Source organism: Schistocerca gregaria, chromosome 1 (genome assembly GCF_023897955.1).
Source record: "Schistocerca gregaria isolate iqSchGreg1 chromosome 1, iqSchGreg1.2, whole genome shotgun sequence".
In the NCBI taxonomy this organism is placed as follows: Eukaryota; Metazoa; Arthropoda; class Insecta; order Orthoptera; family Acrididae; genus Schistocerca; species Schistocerca gregaria.
Window position 1 is genome coordinate 242,825,094 of NC_064920.1, and position 25,593 is coordinate 242,850,686.

Below are 25,593 nucleotides of genomic sequence, written 5' to 3' on the forward strand. Positions count from 1 at the left end.
ACAGGTATAAGCTGCAAACGAAACCTAACAACTTAAAAACTGCTGTAAACAAATTTAACATGCACACGTACATAGGAGAAGAAATCCACTACTGTACAATTACATTGTTGGTGACAAATTGCTAGAAGCAGCAATTGTCATAAAATATCTAAGAGTAACCATCTGGAGCGACCTTAAGTGAAATGACTCTACCTACCACACTGGGATGCTAGGCAGTTCTGCTGGCACAGATGCTAGACACAGCGCGTGGGACACAGTGGAGCTTCCCGCAGCTGGCATCTAGCTGAGTGCACCAGGTCTGCCAACAGATTGGCCGTCGCGAGGTTCTGCCAGCAGGCCTGCCAGTCCACCTGACCGTGGCTTATGGCCTGTACCACATCACACTGGTACTCCAGTAGAGTCCCATTAAATAAAAAACTTGTTTGCCACTCATGTAAAGGGAAAGTTTCAATGCGTTTTACGGTTTATATATAAATTTTTTATCGCATCTTCCACTCAGTTTTACTACAGTTCTGTATTGACCTGTTCAACATGCTCCTTCAATATGCATAATGCACTTTTAACTTATTTCGTGTATTTTTTATGTAATTTTTTGTTTTTTCTTCATTTTAAATGTAAATTACTAACTCAAATGGTGAACGGTGGGGCTAGTGGTCGCGTTCTTCTCCCTGTCCACAGATGGCAGCACTTTTGCCACTCTGATTTACCAGTTTGTTTCCTCCTTCGCATTCACTACTCCTTGTTCTGCGCTCGTAGGTAGCACACCGTCTGTAATAGACGTCCACTGTGGCGCTTGGGGGTCACAGCACCAAGTGTGAGTGTCTGTATATTTCTCTATCCAGGGAGTCGTCCATAGTACTGTCTGGTGTCACTTTCGCATTGACATAGGTTTCACAGCACCTTGCCCGATCAGCACTTTTCAAATGTTTTATGAATCTTTTTTGTTTTTTATGTGTATTGCTGCGTGTAAAAATTATCTCCCGTCTCTCCGTCTCTTGCTATTTTCAGTATGACACCTGAAGATGGGCTTATAAGAGCCCAAAACCAGTCATGTGATAATAAAAGAACTTTACAACTGAAGCGCTATTTTCAACCTTTGGTATAATGCTCAGTTGCGGATGTTCCACCCAACAGGATTGTTGCTAGACAAAGCACGTTACTACCGATTTTGAGGCGTTACCCAATACTTATATCCAGATTGAAATACCACAACTACATATCCTTCTGTACCAAGTGATCCTAATGGATCCGAGCTGTCAGATATGGTTGAACTGTTTTAAGAAACGAGATGTAAATAAATGAGTCTGGTTTCCTACTTTTTGTATAAACTTTTTATTTGCTAGAGTTAATTCGATTTTATAATAAAGAACTTCTCAAATAAAAACTGAAAAATCGCATCCATTTAAATGGTACAAGTATAATTCAACTTGTAAATTTCACTGTAACCTGCAAATAATTAACTGCTAATTAGACAGGTTATTACCCTAATGTCAAAAAAATCTTTGCTTCTGATGAGATGAATTTCCTCAAATAATGCCATTTTTATTCAGTTCATCTCAGGAGATCTCCACTACCTCAGACAGCCCATGTAATTGACAAACCTAATCTGAGTAATTTCTTAAATCATTGCACACTGTACCTAGAATTTCTTATTTCGGTGTCCTCTATTTCAGCTTCACACACTAACACAACTACTAACTCTTAAGTCCTTTTGGACACTGAGTGCAGACTGAAGAAATTTCTCTGGTGGCTCTGCTGGCAGACACACTGGTGGACCAGAGCACTGCAAGCAGAGCTGCCTTGGCGTCCCAGTATGAAAGGGCCCACAGCTTCAGTGATGATACCGTTTTTGATACAGTTCCACACTGTCATTACACAAATTAAATACAGAATTGCATACCAGACTGAGGTTTAACTGAAGAGTTACAAGAAATATCACGCAGTTCTTAATGGCGAGGAAGGTTCAGGCTTAAAAGTGGTTTCAGTCATTTCATGGGGGGGGGGGGGGGGGGGGGGGGCAGGGTTACAGCATCTCGTAGAAGTGCAGTGACTATGGTGGTGTCGGTCTGGTGCGCCTACTAAGGTCAACGGTGTGTGGTTCATAATGGCCACAATCTTGCACACCACAATGGTACACTGTTAGTTCTAAACTTAGAGTAAATCATGTATCTGGCTGTGATGGGGCCTGCACTGATTGTAGCATACTATAGGCAACTGGCATACAGCTATCTGAATTTCTAACTAATGATGTGGCATGGTCATTGAAGCATTCTGTGGGCTTGGACAAGCAGGAATAAGCAGAGCGATGGAGTGATAACGATGCACAGGTACTGTGATGGAGGTAGTTTTCAGGACCTTGCTACGCTATTTGTACTCAGTTCTGAATATGGCGCTGCTGCGGAAATACGTCGGACATGCACTTTAACCTGACAGCAAGTGCCTGTCGGCCGACTGGACTTGTGACTACCAGTGTGCTCCTCCCGCATGTTGCAGTATGGCTGTTGGCTGGCTCTGTGACTGGTGGACGCAGTTCTGTGGGTAGGTTGATGTGGCATGTTTAAACAAATAAGGCATGCACACCCATGAGAGTGACAGGTGTTTGACAGCAGTACAGACTGCGCCAGTGAACTATATATTTAGAAAAGTTGTAGGATCTGTGCTTTAGTACAGACAACCTGGGGGCTTTCTATAATTTTAAACTTACGGTAAGTGGATATTTGACCTTTCCAATACTTTTAAAATTTAGGTTAAGTGGATTTTTGAACTTCCCACCATTTTAAAACTTGGGGAAACTGGAGTGAGGAAATTGCTTAAACTCTGGTGGTAGAGGGGTGTGGGAAGGACTGTTTAAACTTTAACATCAGAGAGGCATTTTTTTAAATATTGGACAGCTGGTTTAGCAAAATACAGGGTGAACATTAATAAAAACCGACAAACTGCAGGGATTGATTCATGACTGGCAATGGAGGAAAAAATATCCTGTGAACATGCTCTGGAAATTTACAGTGTGCATGCAACAACAACAAGTCACCTCAGAACACAGTACAAAGCTGTGTCGCATGCATGTCACAACAGATGTTCAGTGTGGCCTCTGTGAGATTGTAAGCGATAGAGATAGTAATGGTTGTCATGCAGGATACATATAATCATACTATAACTTACACCATATTGATGGACCACTTGCCTAGAACTTGTACTAGCATCTGTCTCAATAGCCTGTAGAAACTGGTCTTCCAGATCTGGTGTGCACACTGTCCCCCACTTCCCTGCACTCATTGTTACATAAACATCCAAAAAGGGCTTGAAATGTTGTGTGATGTGGTTGGTGTCTATGAGGGTATTTGTTTTGGTACACCCATGCTGCCTTCGACACTTTTCATATTCTTGGATGTACACACACACCATCTCAGTATGTTGCTGACATGAATACCGGACCATTCTGCTGCTTACAGTATACTGTGTCAATCACAAAGCCTGCAACACACAAGGAACACATGGCACATTGTCAGAGGAACTGTCATTCGTCAGCGCCATCTATCATGGCAGTAATGCATTTCTGGACACATATTCATACGAACTTGTTCCCTCCATTTCCTGTCTGGACTCTGTCCCTGCAGTTTGTCAGTTTTATTCATGTTCACCCTGTATTTCAACTTATGATAAACGGACTCCTAAAGTTTTTAACTGAATTTACTCTAATCTGAATTGAACTAGAGTTGAAATCAATTGTTTTGATTTGAATTGAATTTGGATTTGTAATAACATGATGATGAATGACATATGTGTTAGCTATTGGCTATTTTCGAATTTCCTGCGAGATAGAACACAAGTTACTTGGCAACCATGCATGGTGAGCCAGTATCCTAGGTCAGCCATCTTGGCTTCTGTCATCACAGAGCCAGTATCCCAGATTAGCCATCTCAGATCATCATCTTGGTTTCTGACGTCGTGTAAGGGCTGTGCCAGTATCCCAGATCAGCCATCTTGGGTTCCGACGTGATACAGCCTCTGCAAGTTTGCTGAAGAGTGCAGAGGCACTTTTCAGGGTGAATCGTGGCGGTGAGGGGCTAGATGGCTCCGTGGAAACATTGCTGACAGCATAGAATACTTTATTTAATTTTGGTACATACTCTTTTGTGGCTCAGCGAGGAAGAGCATGCCTTACTCCGTTGGCCCTGCTTGGCGCTGAGCGCTGATGTATGGACGGCGGATTTCGCCTTAGTAAGATACCATGATATCACGGGCACTACTTATCTGACGGCGACCACACCTGGAGCGGCCCCTCGACCCTTCACAGATTCACCACAGTCATGTGTGGAGACTGCTGTGCACTGGATTCATCCCATTGTCCTCGGCCAGAAGTCAGACAGTGGCTGGCACTGAAACACTAAGTACCATGGGGAACTAAGTGTTTGGAGCAGCAGATTCATCTGGCCAATACAGCTGCAGCTATGTAATATTCAGCAGAGTAATTCCCATAACTGTGGCTGGTAAATGAAATGCAGACCCTGTGACATCGCACTTAGACCTATTGATCAACAATTCACTGCCTTGTAATTCCAAACATTTTGCTCCCGTAAGATTTCCTCACTTACAGCAACTAGCAACCACTACTATCCCACAATTTACTGAGTACATTCCATGCAAGCCTGCTCTGTGAGAATATGGCTTTGGTTCTATCGCCACCTTTCAGCATGGATGTCCTTCTGCTTTACCCCACCACCAACTGTGTGATTCATCTGGTTCCACCGGTCATGAAATTGTGTCAGATATATGGTGAATATTCCATTCTGACGTTGCTGAAGCTAGACCTTGTCATTACCGTGTGCTAATCACCGTTTTCCGCCACTGGTTATACTCCCCTCACCTCTTACTTGCAAGAATCTCTCAATTGCGTGAGGATCACTGAATAGGTGTGTACCACATAACATTTAAAGAATGCATGCATGTTCGCTACTGGAATACTCACTGATACATACAACCACACATTATCTATTGTTGTCACACCCACAGTTGCTCCATGGTAGTAGAACGACAAGTTCTGGCTGCTCAACTCTACTACAAACTGTAATTACAGCAGTAATTCTCCTTGCACCTTTCTCAGTTCTCTCAGATACTGTCCAGGTGACAGCAAGACTAAATCTAACACTTTAGGTAGTGCCTAATGAAAAGCTTTCTGCAAGTTCCTCAACTCCATTCTTGCGTCTCATACTTTACCCTAATGACTTCAGTAGTCTTGACAGAGTTATTCTTTCATCTAATACTTGCATCACTACTTGAACTGCCTCTAAATACCGATTAAGAGTGCTTGCAGAGGTTCTGGTATAATCCATAACTTCCTTAGTAAGCTGTTGGAGCATGCACATGTTGTTCAACACGCCGCTCTCCAAGTTCACAGTCTGTGTGGAATGCCACTCCATAGTACTGTGTAGGATTTCATGCACAATGGTAAGAGAGGTGGGCTACAGTGTGGTGTGGTAACTGTCGTCATAGAAAAGCTGGACTGGAGCTGAAATGATTAGAGAACAAATTAACAGGGTAAATAGAAGATTTACTTAACTTGTATTTCACCATGTATGTGAAGATCCGTTAAAAATATTACAGAAAGAGAGTCCAGCTGTCACAATATCAATAAGGGTGAGGGTCTTTGTACGAAGCACAAACAATGGTGTCATAGCGAAGAGGCTCGAAGTGCAAGTGATATGAGCAGCTGCCACCAGGCATCCTACACTGTGGCAGCAGAGGGCACTCATAGTCCAGAGTAGCTGGAGCCAGTGAGTGTGGTTCATTGGGTCCTCCACCTTTCCATGCTTATTCCCTGGTTTGTGGATTATTTCATACTCAACTTAGTTTTAATGCCCATCGCAGTCTAATAGATGGGACCTTCAAACCTAGTAACCACTTCAAAGCAGGGTGGTCCATCGCTACCTTGAGCTTCCTTACAGGTAACACCAGAACTAAGGTACCCCATACACCAAGCTAAGCATCTCTCTCTCTCTCTCTCTCTCTCTCTCTCTCTCTCTCTCTCTGTTGTAGAATAATTCTTTCTGCTCCCTTCAATTGTCAGATCCAAAGGCTATAGGATGTTCTTGACCATCGATCTCCTAAGTCACAAAGCACCCAAGAGCATCATTTGATGCATCACAGGACAAAATAAACTTCTTCTGCAACTCCAGAAATGTCAACAATAGACTTGATATCAACACTTCCTTTAATTCGACAAATGCTCCCTGACATTCCTCTGACCACACAAACTTAACCCCCTTTTTCAACAACTATGTAAGTTATAGTGCAATATCCACAGGCACCTTCATGAAGTGGTACAAGAAAAACTTGCTCAGTTCTTACACCATCCTTACTAATTACATGGCCTAAATAGTTGATTTCTTCTAGCATGAAGTGACATTTCTTTTATTTAACTCCAAATTATCTGCCTGTATCCTCTTCAATATTTCTTGCATTTATTGTTGATGCTCCTGCTTATCTCTCAAAAACACGATTATGTCATTGAGATACATCAGACATTGACATGGTTTCAGCCCCTCTAGTACTCTGTCAAATAAACGCTGGAATGTTGCTGGTGGTGAATTTTTTAATCCAAAAGACATTATTCTATACAGACAGTGTCACCAAGTTGCTGCAAATGCAGTTCTCGCTCTGTGCTCCGGAGCCACCCTCCATTCCTGAGATTTCCATTATCGAGAAGTACGACCATTGGAAAAGATTATGAATTATTTCTTTGATGTTCGAGCCTGGGTAGGCATCTACTTCAGTATTACTATTTAAATGGTGGTAATCGTAGCACAACTGATATTTAAAGCTATCCATAGTATTCTTCAGCATAATTGTAATTTCTGGCCAACAGGAAGGAACTACTACTACTCTCTGTGAATACAGTCAGCCAATTACTGATTAAAAATTCCTCCAAAATTGGTTGCAGAAATTGCAGTATTCTGTACAGTTTTTGATGTACTGGTGCTCCATTCCCTGTCAGAATCCTGTGTTGTGTTACAGATGTAGCAGGTAATGGTAGGCCTTGAAATTCTAGCTACAGGTCCTCCATCTGTGTCCTTTCTGTTCCATTCAAACACTTTGTCATGAAATGTCCTAACAGCATCCTGTGCCCTCTTACAGCCAACACCTCCCGTGCAGCAATCTTCCTCATCTGGAATCTCCAATGTAGCCAACATTGTTCCCTTTAGAACTTAATCTACTCAGCGCCGACATTATCCACAATGATTCCATCCCTCTCCTGTCTGCATACAATACTGTCTCTCACCAAACAACATGCAGCATAAAATATTTCGCTATCCTTCAGCAGTTCTGAATTCACCATAGCTACTTTCCAGTGCCACACAACAAACAATCATGTGAATTAAGCCTTAATATCATTGTCTGCAGTGTAACTGGCTTGTCCTGCACACCAGACACTCCTCATGACAGATCAATACTGACAACAGCTTCCCCTAGCTGGAATATCTTTCTATTAAACTCCACTGTACATCATTGAAGATCATTTATCATATGGTGCTGATGCAGCAGAAATACTAACCATAAGATCATGCTGTAGGCCTCACTTACACAAGACACTACTATCCACACATTGCCTAAGCTTGCTTGTCTCAAATGAAAAATTCAACATTACTGACCCCAACGGTAATATATCTTTATCCAGTACTCCATGCAACTAATAATGTGGTGGGTTCCAATGTCTTCTACTAACTCTTTTGGGGCCAATCACACATGTCCCAGTGTCCGATAAAACTTCATATTTGTTACCACCTATCATATTCACTACCATACATTTCGCCCCAGCATTCGTTTTTACTGTATTTATCCTTACTGGGAACTCCTTCTGGTGCCTCTCTGGTTCCTTTTAAAGTTCAATGAGTACTTCTTAACCACCAAACTACCCCTACCATTACCCCTCTGTTAAATCATTGGGAGATCACGCTATCCCTAATTGTCTGGTAACATTGCATCTGCACATACCCTGTGCATCCCTAATTAAAACGATATGCTTTGATGTGAACATATTCATCTGATCCCTAGTCGCTGCTAACACATCAATTTCCTCACAATCCAATGCTAATCTAACTGCTGCACGGCAAGCACTAGGAACCTCTTCTCAACATCACTGTTGCTAAACCTCTTAGCAAAGCATCAAACACAGGTTGCTCAGCTTCCTGTAAGAACACTTTGTTTGCCTTTTTACTCTGTGTTAAATCATAAGTAGGTGAAATGTATTTGCAGTTTGAATATGGACAATCATCAGCAATATAACATAATGGTGACAATAAAAATTTATGCTAGACCAGAACTTGAACCTGGATTTGCTGTTTATCGTGAATGGTCGGCTCACCCACTGCTACAGATTCAGCACAAGCAGCAGAATGCCCAAAGATATTACATTGTGTACAATGCACAGATTATAACCACTCATGTCTAGAATTACTCTTAGACTGTGATAAGTCTTACTGGCTCGTCCAGTTCTATAAAAGTAACCTACTGTTATCATAGCCACTAAACCTCAACCCCATGAATGTCATCACTACACCACAAAAGAACAAACATAGTCTCATCCACCTCAAACAATGACATTGTATAGGCTGTGGCTAAGTCGTCTTTCTATGTGTGGGGGGGGGGGGGGGGGGGAGTGGTGGCATACCATCCATTGTTGACTGGCTGGTGACATCAGCTCCCCCAACACCATTCTGAAGAATGCAGTTGCCATCAGTGGGGTGAATAGTGGTAATGATGGACTGGAGGGCCCAGTGGAAACACTGCTGACAGTAAAGACTGCTTTATTTAACTTCAGTACGTGTTTTGTTGGGATTCAGCCACACAGTACACATCTCACTTTCTTGGCTCTGACCAGTACTGACACATGGCCAATAGACTTCACCATTGTGAGAGGATGCTGTGTAGGCACTCCGTGTTGTTGACACCAGTCGCATTGATGGCCAGTGGCCTCTGTAGACCATGGCTGTGATATCAGCAGCGCAATAATTCTCCATCACCAATGGCCCCCAGAGGGGCCCTGAACCCTGCAGATGTTCACTGCAGTGGAGCTTGCTGTGTATGGGATTCAACCCACTGTCCTTTGGCATGGGTCAGATGGCAGTTAGCACTGAGACACTAAGTTCTGTGGGGAAGTCAGTACTGATGTGGATGGTAGGTAGCGGTCCTATGGCACTCAGCCTTGTGAGAAGCTCATTGCAGGTGGCAATAGGTGCAGCCCAGTCTCGAACTCATGACTGCTGTTGTCTTGCTGACAGTATGATATTGGTATCAAGATAGCGTTGTTGAATTCTAATGAAAGGAAGTGCCTCTGCTTCAAAATTCAAACATGTTTTTAATGATATGAGGTACAACTGTTTCCATTAAAATCTGGCACCTAGTCATATCGCCCATAATAAGAGACTTGTGCTAATATGGTGACGTTGACTGACCAGTTACAGTTGTTACCACTGCATGATGCAGATTCACATTGATCGTGGCTAGTCTTGTCTCACAATCCCCTTATGTGTATTTTATTCTGACCCACCTGTCACCAAACTGGAGCCACTAGCCTGGAGCTACTAATGTTGTCTTCACAGTGGCTGTCTGACTGCTACTTATTACTTTTGCTAAAAGACTGGGTAGTGACACTACAATGCAAAGGCTGTCATCTTAGATTCTGACATCAGACAGGTTGTTCTAGTATCCCCAAACGTCTGTGCCAGTATGCATTTGTTGCTATCTTTGATTTCACACCAGTAGGACAAAGCACCATCTTAGATGTTTGAATTTCCCACCAATTTATACTTAAGGCAACAGGAGTGAGGAAAACCTGTAGCACAATTAAATTATTTTCAATTACCACCCTTATTTTAATTTTTTATCAATTTTTGAATATACTGCTATTTTATGCACAGGGCAATTAATATGCATCAGTGGCGGGGGGGGGGGGGGGGGAATCCGGCACCAGTGCATGATGAATCAATGATGTTGTAGGGTGAGGAGGAGGTGGTGCATAAACCTGACAAAAACGTGCAATGTGCCACAACTGGCACAGTCATTCTACTTACTTTGATCGAAGTTTCATGATTAAATTCACCTTATTTAATATGGCTTCCAATATGGTTTAGAAAATTTGCTCCCATTTCTTGATTGTATTTGAAAATGTAAGATATTCAAGGGTAGATTAGAGCCTTGCAAACACTCAAAATCATTTTTGTCTTGTTGTACAATTTGGTCTAGTTTCTAAAAGCTGTCTCGATGGATAAACCAAGCCAGGAATGATATATGCCTGGAGAGAAAAACTGATTTCCAATGGCTTATAACAGGTAAACTGAAATTTGTGTTCTCCTTACAATGTCCAGAGAGATACTGGAACTGATGAGGCGAGAGAAGGATGCGGAGAAAGAACTGTCGAGTGCTGTACGCAGGCTGGTACGCTGTGAACTGCGCATGCTCGCCGCCATCTGCCCTCCACAACTGTTGCAGAATGGCCGTGCCTGCTTCACTGCTGATGCTATCATTGACAGTGTACACAGGTTAATACTTTTTCTACATTTCGTAACAGTGCTTTTCAAGACAATGAAATAGTATCAAAGAAACTCATATGCTATTAGGTCAGCAATTTTATTGTATTTTATGCAGAGACTCCAAGGTAGGTACACTCCAATTTATATTAGAAGACAGCAATGGAGTGTCGTAACAGTTTCATTCACTATGACAGATTTTCAGTGAAACAAAGAAGAGTTCCCTTGAATTTCTTTCAAACGCTTAGCCGTTATTCTGGAGAAATAAATTACATCACATTCTAAAACAAACTCAATCAGTTCTGTCTTTCAAAATGACAGCATGCATTGTGTATTCAAACGTCCATAAAAAGGTTAAACAAAAGTCTACATGCATATGTTCAGTTTGTCCAATTTGACACAAAAATGAGAGTGGAATATGTTTAGAAACCATTCTATTCATCCCTCTTTGTATTTTCTGTGGCTCTTTCAGTGAACAGCACTGTATACAGAAGCTGGATTAAACTTGGCTGGGTCTGTTGATAGGCTAGAATTCTGTCATATGATCTTTTCAAAAATATTTTAAAAATTTCTGTGTTTCAATAAGGGTGAGTTAAGAAGTATACTAATACTGGCGGTCCAGAATTGTCACCAGAATATTAATTTATTTTTTAATTTTTTTAAATTTCTTTATTAGTTTATTTCTTTATTAATTATTAATTTCTTTATGATACCACACTGTAGCTTTCAAGTTACTTAAAAAAAACAGTATTATCGATATCCCTAAATTACATGTGTAGCTGAAATGGAAACAAGTTAACATGATTCTGGAATGTGGTAAAATCACTTTGATATACTGTAATAAGCTTTCAGAAGTGTTGTGGGGCTTGATCAAAAAGTAACAGGAATTTTTAATTTCGTGGCTTTATACATGCAGTTTTCAAATTTTTTTATCTTGTTGGTAAATATGTTTCGCATGTAAGTTTTCATTTTCAATTGTTTTGAATATTTAATTTATTGTTGACAGTAAAAAGATTACACGTTTTCGAGTGCTCTGCGCATTTTTACTTTCGAAAAAGATGGATCAAAGAATTTGTATTAAATATTGCTTTCGGAATGTTGAGTGTAGCTCTGGCGAATCGACCATCAGTTGTATAAACATGAGGTATGAACATTTCAGAGTGAGTCAAAAAGCCGTTGAAGACGACGACTGCCGTGGACGCCCTACTGCATCACTTACTGAAGACAATGTGGAATAATTAAAGAAAATGGCTTTGTAAAATCGCCGAATCACCATCAGAGAGGTTGTTGATGATATCAGCATATCCTTTGGCTCGTATCAAGCAATTTTTTTGGATATTTTGGGCGTGAAACCTGAAGCAGCAAGGTTTGTTCTGAAATTGTTAAACTTCGACCAAAAACGACGTCGCATAGACATCTATCAGGAATTGCTGTATGAAGTCGACAACGATCCAGAACTTCTAAAGAAGGTTATAACAGGTGAGGAAACATGGGTATTCAGATATGGTGTCGAAATCAAGGTCCATTCACTCAATGGAAACTGCCTGAAGAGCCAAGACCGAAAAACATTCCACAAGGTCGATCACATGTGAAGATTCTTCTCACTGTTTTGTTCAGTTACAATGGGATAGCGTATCCAAGATGGGAAAAACCGCTAGCACAAGCGTATTATATCTGACTGTGGGGGGGGGGGGGGATTACTTTGAAGGTGACAGAGTTTATGTTGATGAATAAATATTCTATAAGAAAAACAAAAAAAATCCTGTTACTTTTAATCACACCTCATATAATAGTCGTTGGAAGAAGATCCATGAGAGGTGCAGCAGGTTTGGTGTGTTGCACGCTTACATCCACCAATGACTTACCGCTATTTTGTACAGACCTACATCTCTATGGCAACGCCTCAGTGTTGTTGCAGCTCTATATAATACTACTGTTCTATCTACAGCCATCTGCACTTCATAGTTAAAAGCTGGCAACAGCGCTTCCAGCTGCCAGTGGTCTCCTTTCGCTGATTCTGCTACTGCACGTCTCAAACCTTTTGGGTCAAACTGAATCATGTGATAACAGGTCCACAACCGCTTATACTGAGATAGGGAGGAAATGATTGGAAATGCACATTTATTGTGTTATGGGTGTACACAGTGCATAACAACAATGTAGCTCATAGTAATTGTTCACGCCAGCCTCAATGTATATATAACAACAGTGCATGCAATTCTGCTGCACTTTTACAAAAATCCTAGATGTTTTTTTACAGCAGAAGTGGAAGCAGATGATTAATAGTATATACTCCTGACCACCAAACAGACATACCGTACACAACTTAGCTCATATCATCTGTGTCATGTGATTACTGTATGAATTGCACCAGTATATTAATCTGGACCAGATGGACATCACTATCCCTGGTGTCAGTTGTCTACTGCATCAGACGATTCTGACGTGTCCATGATGAGGTGTGTCACAATGTACACTGCATGACATACAAAGATGGAACGTTACTCGTGATGAGAGTTGGCAGATATGCATTTAATGAATACTGAAGCAGGATATAGCGTCCATAAAACAGCACAAGTGTATAGAGAATGCTTTTCCAACAGGTGTCATTCTGGAAAACAGTTATCTCTGTGGATACCAACTTACGAGAGATTGGGGTCATTTACACCACAGAAATCTGCCTGTGATTCCCACCAAAGACTTGTCTGAACACACGATTTCGAGGAGTTGGTATTGGATTGTATGTCCGATCACCCAGCAATAAGTACCTGTCAACTTGCCCTTGAAATGCATACTTTAAGGTATACATTGTGGAGAGTACTGGTGAACAGGTATTACACCCCCATCATAAAGAATGTGTGTTAGCACTGGAACCAACGGATTTCCACATTCACCTCTGTCAATGGATTATCCACAAGTGCCATAGTGCTGAACTTTGTACAGTTTCTATTGTTCACAGATGAGGCCTCATTCGCTCATGATGGTGTTTCCAGCAGCTGCAACAGCCGTGTCTGGAGTGAGAACAATCTCCACACCATCCACATCATTAGCCACCTGCAACGATTCTCTGTCAACGTATGCATGGGTATTTTCTGCCTCCCTGTTTAGTGATCCATATAACAAGATGTGGTTTCAACGTGATGATGGACCAGCCCACTTTGATTTAAAGTCCATGAGCACCTGAACAACATGCACCCTCATCACTGGACTGGAAGGGAAGGTCCTGTTGCATGGCCAGTGCGATCACCAGATCTCACACCTCTGTCCTTTTTCCTCTGGGATAACATCAAGATGTTGCTTTATGAAAGCCTGTAGAAAAGGATGAAGGACTGTTTGCCAGAAACCAAGCTGCCTGTCTCATAGCAAAAGAGTCACCAGGGCTCACAGCGTATCACAGAACTTCAAGCATGGTTGCCATGAATGCACTGACACTGGCGTTTTCACTTTAAACAATTACTATTAGTATGTTGTTGTTATATGCTGTATGCTGTGTATACCCATAACACAACAAATATGCATCTCTGACCATTGGTTCCTCATCTCAGCGTAATTTGCTGTGTACCCAAGATCACATGTTTCAATCTGACCCAAAAGGTTTCATTTACGGTGTATAGCAACAGAAGTAAATAAAAATGTATTTGCCAAGTGAGTAAAAACCACTTTGAGGAGCTAAAAGATAATATGAAGAACAAAGGACATGACCCTTTGGATTTTTATGAGATAAAGCAGCTGTTTATCTACAGCTGAATTATGAACATTTTGCAGGTTTCAGTGCAGTGTTCTACTTCTGCTAAAATATCGTTTTCCATGGTAAGAAACAGATATCTTATATACAGCATCAACAGAATGAAAAAAGTTTGCCCATCAAAAATAACGTCAAACATTGCATGCATCAAATAATTACATTTTCACAAAGCATTTTATGGCGAATTATCAGGTTGGTGAACACGTCTGTACCTTTTTTTCTTTTTTAAGTTTAATAAATACAGCAGATACACATAACAGAAGCTATAGTCATCAATAATATATTCCCCTTCACTATTTACAACAGTCTGGCAGTGCTAGGGTAATTCAGTTCCACGATTGTAGAAATCATGTGCTTTTGAGGCAAAGAACTCTACGAACCATATTTGGTGTCAGTTTCATCTGGAAAAAAAGTTCCTTGAAGGTTGTGCAATGCAGAGTGGAAAAGTTGATCTGACGCTGCAAGATAAGTTGAATGAGATGGATGTGAAAGAACTTTGCAACCCAATTCCTGCATACCGTTTTTTTGACAGTGTAGCACAATGTGGGTGGGAAATATCGTGGAGTAGCATAACTTCACGCAGTCTTCCTGGCCATTGTTCTTGGACTTCGTCTGAAAGACGTCTCAGTTGTTGACAATAAATGTCGGCAGTGATGACTATACCTTGGGGAAACAATTCGTAGTACACCACACCATCACTGTCCCACTAGATGCGTAGCATTATCTTTTGTGGATGTAAACAGGTCTTTCTACATGGAGTTGCTGCTATGTCTGGGCTCAACATTCCTTTCTTTTCCTTATGTTAGCATAAATAAATCTTTCTCGTCACCAGTAACGATGCAGGATAGGAATGGTTGGTGTTGTTATTTAGCCAAATGATGACGAGCAAGCAGAGATGCACATATGGCCATCTGCTGAGTTTTGTGATTTTGGTTTAGAGCGTGTGGTACACATACACCCGATTTTTGAACCTTCCCCATTGAATGCAAATGTCACACGATGGCGGCATGATCACAGTTCATCATATATGTCAGTTCGCAAGTAAACTGGCATGGATCATTGTGGATTCATGCTTTCAAATGATCTTCATCGAAACCCGAACTGCTTCCTGAATGTGGAAAGTCACTAATATCAAAACAATACTCCTCAAAACGAGGAAACCATTTCATGTCATGCTCTGACTGACATTATCCCCATAGATGGTACAAATGTTTCTGGTTGCCTCCACTGCTGTCATCCCTCTACTGAACTCACACAGAAGAATGTCTCGGAAACGTTCCCACTTCTCCACTTGGCACTCCATTTTGTAGCGTCCATAGCTCCACTCGCTATCTCCAAATGATGGAATGACAGTATGTAAATTCAAATAGTAACAGTGTACTAGAAATAAAAATAACAATCGATAAATAAGCCCACAGTAACCGGAATACCAACATGCGAAACAACAACTATGAACTCACACATCAAACTAATACCTCGATAACGTATTTATATGGTGTGATTACCGAAATATATTATGTAACTAACACAGAATGCTTCATGTCATCGTCGGTAGTGTGTGATCAAGTGCCTGACCTATGAATAAAAATTTGTATTGATAGGAATGGTGTTTTCATTCCCATCACTACAGCCACTAACCAGTGTAAGACTGAATGCTGTCTGGTGGCGTTGCTGGCATTTGACTTGGTACGGAAAGTACAGGGTTGCAGGAAAAAATAGGTCGGAAAATATTTATAGGACTGATGCGAAACTGGCCTTTTTTAATAAACAGTGGATGTGCAGACATGTGACAGCAACCGATCTGTGCATCCAGATCACAGTTTCCAGTGTTTTCTTTCACGGTCACCACAGAAAGTGCTGAAAACCGTGATTTAGGTGCACAGATCGTTTGCTATCACATGTTTGCACATGTGCATCACTCACATGTTCTGTTCTGAGTACTTCGTTGCATCATTACCTATGAGTCAAGGAACTCAAGAAAGTCAGGCTTTGGTGTGTACGCCACAGCCCACAACACTGCAGGTGTTATGAGTGCAGCAGTGATCTCTGACAAGGAGCGAATAACTGCTTCAGATGAGTTTGACAATTCTTAACTGTAAGTTTTCGATAGCTCACGACCTTTAGTTGGTACCTTTTCATTGACATATTGATTTCCTCTGAGCAATGCACAGAGTCGAGCGTTTGCGATATATGGCGGACCAGGCAACTAGTGTGACGTCAAAAGCTCGTTGTGGGGCCTGTATTTCTCGTGGGTCGCGGTCTGAGTTAGTGTGAGGAGCAGACATGTTTAGCGGCCAGTGGAATGCAACACAAAAAGGTGCTCATTATAAAATACAGCATGTTCATTATCGAGTGGTATGTGTAGCACATTTCGTGTAAAACGTGTGCAGAACTGTTTGTGTAGAAGTTGAAGACTGGAAGTGTTTTGATAAAACCTTCAGCGAGCTCTGCAAAGCAAAACTAAGCCAAATTGAGCGAGACTGTCTCTGTCATAAATAAAGACCAAAAAAGAGTTCGAATACCAGAAAAAATACCACAAGTGAAGGAAAACTTGGAACAAAGTCAGACATAATTCCAATGCCATTTATCAGTGCAAATAGCAATTAAGAGATAATCGTATCAAATCAATATAAAAAAGAACCCGTATATGCATCCTTGCAAGTTACAGTTGTGCGACAGTTGAAGCATTCAATGACTTTTCATATGTTGAGTTCTGCCATGGTTTCTAACTGAAATCAGGAATTCTTGATCCTCAGTTTTACGTTTTTGCAAATGAGGTCTGGTTCAGCCTATCAGAGCATATGAACTCACACAGCATGCACCACTTTCCATCACAAAATCCTACTCAATACTTTGAAGGGCTGTAGCAGAACCTCAAGACTGGTGTTTGGTGCGTAACGACTGGTGTCTGCATTGTAACACGATTCTTTCAACAAATTGCTAATGCTAACCAATACATCTAGAAACTATTTAATCCTTATGCCTACCAACTCACAGGAGATGAACGACTGTATGGATGTATTCTACAAGATGGGGAAACAGCACACACTGTCCTGACAACCTTGCCACAAGTGCATGAGGTGTCTGGCGAGGAGAAGACACTCAGCAGAGGTAGCGCAATGTCGAGGCGACTTCGATCGTTTGGTCTCTCTACCTTTGATATTTACCTGTGGGGCAAATTGAAGGGTTAGATGTACTCAAACAATCACAGCACACTGAAAGAGCTACGTAAAACAGTGAAAACGCTATTCCTGCTGTCCATGAGGCAGGGCTGCTACACATGTCTCACAGATCGATAAATAGAGCACAGGATTGCATCGATTTCCAGCATCTTTTGTGATATTCATTAACAGGGGTCAGTCCCACATTCTGGATCAGTTTTATTTTGCTCTGTCTGTATATTACTCCCGCATTATTCCAGTGATGATATGGGCCAGGAACTGGAAAGCCACGAACATCAGCGACTTTGACGAAGGAGAGATTGTTATGGCCCTGCGACTAGGAAAGAGCATCTTGGAAACACTGAAGCTGTTCGACTGTTCAATTAGTACTGACATGAGCTTCTGTGGAAGCGACTGGAGGACGGTGAAGCGACGAGTAGGTGACTAGATGTTAGACATCCAGGCAACATTACAAAACTCTGAGAAGCAAGTTAGGCAGCGATCTGCAGCAGAGACAGTGTACAGCGCTGGTGCAGGCGCAAATGTTTTAGAGCACACCGACAGTGCACATTGTGGAACGTGAGACACAGCAGCAGAGGAACTTTATGTGTTCACATGTTGACCGAACGACATCAATTACGATTGTCGTCGAAATGGGATCATCGAGACTGGACTATAGATCAATAGGTATGTGTCACCTGGCAGGACGAAACACGTTTTCTGTTACATCCAGGTCATAGTAGTGTTCAGACCCTCCATCATCAATGGGAACAGTTGCTCGAAACATACAACGCGCTATGTACTCAGGCCTGTGGGTTCAGTATTATGCTGTGGGGGCCTTCACCTGGGGCCGGCCGGAGTGGCCATTCGGATCTAGGCGCTACAGTCTGGAGCCGAGCGACCACTACGGTCACAGGTTCGAATCCTGCCTCGGGAATGGATGTGTGTGATGTCCTTAAGTTAGTTAGATTTAATTATTTCTAAGTTCTAGGCGACCGATGACCTCAGAAGTTAAGTTGCATAGTGCTCAGAGCCATTTGAACCATTTTGAACCTTCACCTGGCTTCCAAGAGACCTGTGGTAGTAATATAAGGCACTGTGAGAGTTGTGGACTATGTGTGTTATAACATCTTAGAGTAGGGTAACTGTCTATGTCATAAGGCTAAAACCATGGTACAGTAGTTTGAGAGGCACTGTAGTAACTCATGTTCATGTTTTGGCCCCCAAAGTCGCCTGATCTAATTGCCATAGAACACATCTGGGTCGCTATCGGGCGCCGTAACTCATGTTCATGTCTTGGCCCCCAAAGTCGCCTGATCTAATTACCATAGAACACATCTGGGTCGCTATCGCCAGCTCCTACCTCAGAAATGGCTGGTTGGTAATTTTGCAGAAATTGTGTGGCCTGTGAATAGACATCTGATGCCACATATCTCTGTAAAACTACTACGAAGTTGTCGAATCCACGTCACCAAGAATCACTGCTGTACTGGTTCCAGAGGCGGACCATCACCCAACACACTGTTAAAGCAGACGTTTTTAATATATAAGACATAGACGAGATTACCAGAGGTTTCCTGAAACAGAATCAAATGGACACTAGTTTGCCCTGATGACATGCGTGACGCCAATACAACAGATAATCTACCACGAGAAGATGAAAATTGGCATGCTTCCCTCTAGCGATGTGGTTGGTGCCTAGACTTTCATTAACTGAATTCAAACTTCCTATTCCCATTCGTCGAAATGACAGCACTTCAAGCAGCACCATGTATGGCATACACGAAGCAACGGAGAAGTATTCCTCAAAACCAGTGCAACGTGGAGTTCCTTGTGACACATAATTTTTTTTAGGTTAGGTGGCCTCGGGCAAGTACAGAAAGGGCAACAGCTTCAAAGGGTGCAGGGCAAAGTCAGGACATGCGGGGACCAAGCAGCAATCGGTATTGTAATTGTAAACTGTCGAAGCTGCATTGGTAAAGTACTGGAACTTCAAGCGCTGATAGAAAGCACCGAAGCTGAAATCGTTCTAGGTACAGAACGCTGACTGAAGCCAGAGATAAATTCAGCCGAAATTCTTACAAAGGCACAGACGGTGTTTAGAAAGGATAGATTGCATGCAACCGGTGGTGGCGTGTTTGTCGCTGTTAGTAGTAGATTATCCTGTAATGAAGTAGAAGTGGATAGTTCATGTGAATTATGATGGGTGGAGGTCACATTCAACAAGCGAGCTAGGTTAATAGTTGGCTCCTTTTACCAACCTCCCGACTCAGCAGCATTAGTGGCAGAACAACTGAGAGAAAATTTGGAATACATTTCACATAAATTTTCTCAGCATGTTATAGACTTAGGTGGAGATTTCAATTTACCAGATATAGACTGGGATACTCAGATGTTTAGGACAGGTGGTAGGGACAGAGCATCGAGTGACATTATACTGAGTGTACTATCCGAAAATTACCTCGAGCAATTAAACAGAGAACCGACTCGTGGAGACAACATCTTGGACCTACTCATAACAAACAGACCCGAACTTTTCGACTCTGTAAGTGCAGAACAGGGAATCAGTGATAAGGCCGTTGCAGCATCCCTGAATATGGAAGTTAATAGGAATATAAAAAAGGGACGAAGGTTTATCTGTTTAGCAAGAGTAATAGAAGGCAGATTTCAGACTACCTAACAGATCAAAACGAAAATTTCTGTTCCGACACTGACAATGTTGAGTGTTTATGGAAAAAGTTTAAGGCAATTGTAAAATGCGTTTTAGACAGGTACGTGCCGAGTAAAACTGTGAGGGACGGGAAAAACCCACCGTGGTTCAACAACAAAGTTAGGAAACTACTGCGGAAGCAAAGAGAGCTTCACTCCAAGTTTAAACGCAGCCAAAACCTCTCAGACAAACAGAACCTAAACGATGTCAAAGTTAGAGTAAGGAGGGCTATGCGTGAAGCGTTCAGTGAATTCGAAAGTAAAATTCTATGTACCGACTTGACAGAAAATCCTAGGAAGTTCTGGTCTTACGTTAAATCAGTAAGTGGCTCGAAACAGCACATCCAGACACTCCGGGGTGATGACGATGGCTTTGAAACAGAGGATGACACGCGTAAAGCTGAAATACTAAACACCTTTTTCCAAAGCTGTTTCACAGAGGAAGACCGCACTGCAGTTCCTTCACTAAATCCTCGCACAAATGAAAAAATGGCTGACATCGAAATAAGTGTTCAAGGAATAGAAAAGCAACTGAAATCACTCAACAGAGGAAAGTCCACTGGACCTGACGGGATACCAATTCGCTTCTAGACAGAGTACGCGAAAGAACTTGCCCCCCTTCTAACAGCCGTGTACCGCAAGCCTGTAGAGGAACGGAAGGTTCCAAATGATTGGAAAAGAGCACAGATAGTCCCAGTCTTCAAGAAGGGTCGTCGAGCAGATACGCAAAACTATAGACCTATATCTCTGACGTCGATCTGTTGTAGAATTTTAGAACATGTTTTTTGCTCGAGTATCATGTCGTTTTTGGAAACCCAGAATCTACTCTGTAGGAATCAACATGGATTCCGAAAACAGCGATCGTGTGAGACCCAACTCGCTTTAGTTGTTCATGAGACCCAGAAATTATTAGATACAAGCTCCCAGGTAGATGCTATTTTCCTAGACTTCCGGAAGGCGTTCGATACAGTTCCGCACTGTCGCCTGATAAACAAAGTAAGAGCCTACGGAATATCAGACCAGCTGTGTGGCTGGATTGAAGAGTTTTTAGAAAACAGAACACAGCATGTTGTTATCAATGGAGAGACGTCTACAGACGTTAAAGTAACCTCTGGCGTGCCACAGGGGAGTGTTATGGGACCATTGCTTTTCACAATATATATAAATGACCTAGTAGATAGTGTCGGAAGTTCCATGCGGCTTTTCGCGGATGATGCTGTAGTATACAGAGAAGTTGCAGCATTAGAAAATTGTAGCGAAATGCAGGAAGATCTGCAGCGGATAGGCACTTGGTGTAGGGAGTGGCAACTGACCCTTAACATAGACAAATGTAATGTATTGCGAATACATAGAAATAAGGATCCTTTATTGTATGTTTATATGATAGCGGAACAAACACTGGTAGCAGTTACTTCTGTTAAATATCTGGGAGTATGCGTGCGGAACGATTTGAAATGGAATGATCATATAAAATTAATTGTTCGTAAGGCGGGTACCAGGTTGAGATTCATTGGGAGAGTCCTTAGAAAATGTAGTCCATCAACAGAGGAGGTGGCTTACAAAACACTCGTTCGACCTATACTTGAGTATTGCTCATCAGTGTGGGATCTGTACCAGATCGGGTTGGCGGAGGAGATAGAGAAGATCCAAAGAAGAGCGGCGCGTTTCGTCACAGGGTTATTTGGTAACCGTGATAGCGTTACGGAGATGTTTAGCAAACTCATGTGGCAGACTCTGCAAGAGAGGCGCTCTGCATCGCGGTGTAGCTTGCTGGCCAGGTTTCGAGAGGGTGCGTTTCTGGATGAGGTATCGAATGTACTGCTTCGCCCTATTTATACCTCCCGTGGAGATCACGAATGTAAAATGAGAGAGATTCGAGCGCGCACGGAGGCTTTCAGACAGTCGTTCTTCCCGCGAACCATACGCGACTGGAACAGAAAAGGGAGGTAATGACAGTGGCACGTAAAGTGCCCTCCGCCACACAACGTTGGGTGGCTTGCGGAGTATGAATGTAGATGTAGATAATCGAAATTCATATTGTACCCAAGGTCTATCAGAGGGTAGTAAGGCATTCGATACGTCTTTAAGACTGAGGGCAGTATGAAGGCTGACAGTCGGGCGTATCGCGACAACACAGATATCTCGATGTCCAATGTTAGGTACCTTTAACTGACATTATGAAGCAAGAGATGAGCGCCATGATTATAGACTTAAATTAACTCTGGAGGGTAGAACATGTGACCGTCACAGTCAGTATTAACCGCGTGAACGTGGACGGTGGGCGAGAGGAGAGAGTGAGAGAGAGGGGGGGGGGGGGGGGTGAGAACGCCACAAATGCTATGATAGCAATTAATGGCTACATATGATCACGAAAAGCGTGATCAGTGGGTAACTAGGATGTGGCAGCGGTCCTGGGCGCAGTTTCTGTCGAGGCATAGTTACGTGATAAGAGAAAAAAAATAGTAAGCGCAGAAGCAAAAAAAGAGGGCGGGTGAAATAAGAGAGGGAAGAAGAAGAAGGTAAAGGACTGGAGGTAACTAAAATGAAAACTGTGTGAAGATTTATGAAAGGACATAACGAGGAGATTCAGGAGGATATGTGCTGAGCAACAGTTCCATAAGACCTTCCTTTCCCTGATACAGACACATTTGCTTCTTGTTTCCATTTACTATATGGAGCCACTCTCATTATGCCACTTGAGTCAGAGGCAGTTGACGCAGTAGTAAAGTTGTGGGCTCGTGCTTGATAGAAGCAGTGTGGGAAAGGCCATGTGACCATCCCAACTTAAGGTTTTCCGTGCTTATTCTAAAGCAATTCTACGATAGATCGACTCCTACAAAATATGCCTACTGATTTCTTATACCATCGTTGTCTTAGATGATCCAGGGCTGTCTCTCTAATGATCTCAGTGCCGGTGGGACTTCAAACTCCGACGTTTCTTCGTTACAAAGGAGCTTGTTAGACAGTTTTTATTAGAAATCATGCCTCAGAACACGTCTTTCCTGCCGTGGTGCAGCATTTGGCACAATTCCTCCGCTTCTGATACAGTCATATAATTATCCTCCCACCCTATATTGATGAAGTGCAAACACCTCTTCCTGCTGGCGATGTGCTGTACAATACACACTTACGTATGAATGATGTGCGAAAGTTTATTACTGATATCAGTTGTCATTCTGCAGAACAAGTACCACTTGAAGTAGAAGGGTTTAGTCGATACAGTTCTACGACAGAGTCGGTACCACTGCGTCAGTGGCAGATAATGGACCAAAAGCGATAAATGAAACACAGTACTAAATACTAAAATGTAGACTTTAACGGCCGCAAATATCATGTCCATTATAATTATCCGGGTTGTTAAGCCGTGGTCGGTTGATGAATTTTGTCTCAATTCCCAACGTTTCGTCTCCGACTGCGGGAGACATCTTCAAGGGGGTCTGTAGGTCGATTGAAGGTCCAACACACCCACTGGCTCGCTACTGACTGACCTTCCATCGACCTACGGGCCCCCTTAAAGATGTCTCCCGCAGTCGGAGACGAAACGTTGGGAATTCAGACAAAATTCATCAAATGATTAGAGTGATATGGCAGAAATTTGTAGGGCAGTCCATCGTTTGGACGTTAAGTATTATTATAAGGTAACATTAACTGTGGACAAAGTCATGCACAGGCCCAAATTACTTGCAAGTAATCACTTAAACAACTACACACAATAACAATAGTCGTGTAATAGTTTTACGCCATTATGTTGCTTATCATCAACAATCTCTCACTATCTGGAAAAAAACATTAGCTGCAGAATATAAAAGGGAAAGAATAAATAAAAGAACTTTCCTTGCTTACGGAACCCCTTATTCGGGAACGAAGAAAGTTATGTAATGTTGAAGTTTCTAATCACATATGTAGTAATCTAAAGGTGCTGACGAACTACAAAAATATGTTTGGAGTCAAAATGAACTCGTATTTACACGATAACAGCATCAAGTTCAGTGGGAAAATGTCTTATAATCGATGCAGATCCTATGTGTGACTACGATCGTGTTTATGTGTGTTGTATTGTTTCATAAACGTAAAGAAACTGAAAGCAATATAAACACGAATCACATTTGTAAAACGCTAGCATACAAAAGACAGGATGTTTCCGCAAGAGTGTGCAAAAATTTAACAGGACATAGAGGATGCTCCACCGTACAATTTGAGGTAGGGAACCTGGGGTCGGAGAAGCCAGCTTAAGTAGATAATAGGAATAAAATCACATTACTTTGTACTTTTTTATTTACATTAGTTACACTTAACAGCAAATAGCATCATTGACACAATGAACGTACCATTTGTACTGTTTCTTATGAAATTTGCTGAAACTGACGCTCATCAACCTAAATGCGAGCATGGCATTAGCGAACAAGATTCTGGTGTCTTTCGACTCACATCACTGGCAACTGATTCCATCTAAGTATCCACTGGAGCCTCATACGCAAGTGACTTTAGATATTCCCATAGGAAATAATCAAGGGGAATAAGGTCAGGTGACCGCCCAGGCCTCGGAATAGGACCTCTTCTTCCAATCCAGCGACCAGGAAATACAACACTGAGATGGTTGTGGACATCTACACTGAAGTGAAGCGATGCACCGTCATGTTGCATCCACATCTTCTCACGAACAGCCAGGGATACTTTCTCCATTAACTCAGGTTGATACCTCGAATGTAGGTCGTCATTCAGATGGCCCGGTGGAAGATATGGCCCAGTGAGATTGTCGACTATAATGCCAGCTGAGATTCACAGCAAAACGTACTTGATGATGTGACTCTACTACAGCGTCAGCGTTTTCCTCATCCCACACATGGCTATTCCTGCTGTTCGAAATACCATCATGATCATTTAGGCCTCGTCAGTAAATAGCCCGATTTGGAGAAAATCTGATCGATCAATCCATTGTTGGAGCAACCACTGATACAAAGCGACCCTTGGTGCAAAGCCAGCCACCAGCATTGCATGGACTCTTTGTGGATGATATGTGAGTAATTGTTGTTAGTAGAATACTCGCGACACGCTAGTATACGCAGCGCCCATTGTACGTGCAATACGATGAGTACTTGTAGAGAAGTCCACTGCAACAGGTTCCAGTACCTCCTCTTTAAAACCGGGCGTTTGAGTGGCCCACATGTTGCCAGGTCCCTCGTTTCTTCTTTTCAGTAAAACAGTCTCCCGCATTCGTCAATCGATAGAAATAAACACTCATCATGATGGAAGATGCTTGCTAGTAAATCGTTCCCTGTACAGCCTTTCAGCAGTGAGAGCATTGCAACGTGCTTCCCCACATACAACGCGTATGTCAGTGAGTTCTGCAAAACTGTACCGGTACTACTCCATCGTATTGTACTGTACGTCTCTGAATAGCAGAATAATGAATGGGTCTGTCGTTGATTCATAGCACGCTCTGTCATGGGAC

The 25,593-nt window shown here is 42.2% G+C and overlaps 1 protein-coding gene across 1 annotated transcript in view; it reads left to right on the plus strand.

Annotated features, from left to right (window-relative positions):
• The window catches only part of LOC126339003 (uncharacterized), an 83,155-nt gene that overhangs the window by 13,304 nt on the left and 44,258 nt on the right, over positions 1 to 25,593 (plus strand). The window contains exon 2 of the mRNA XM_050001595.1: positions 10,365 to 10,538. Within this exon, the coding sequence (XP_049857552.1) occupies positions 10,365 to 10,538 (174 nt within the window). The remainder of the gene's footprint in view (positions 1 to 10,364; positions 10,539 to 25,593) is intronic.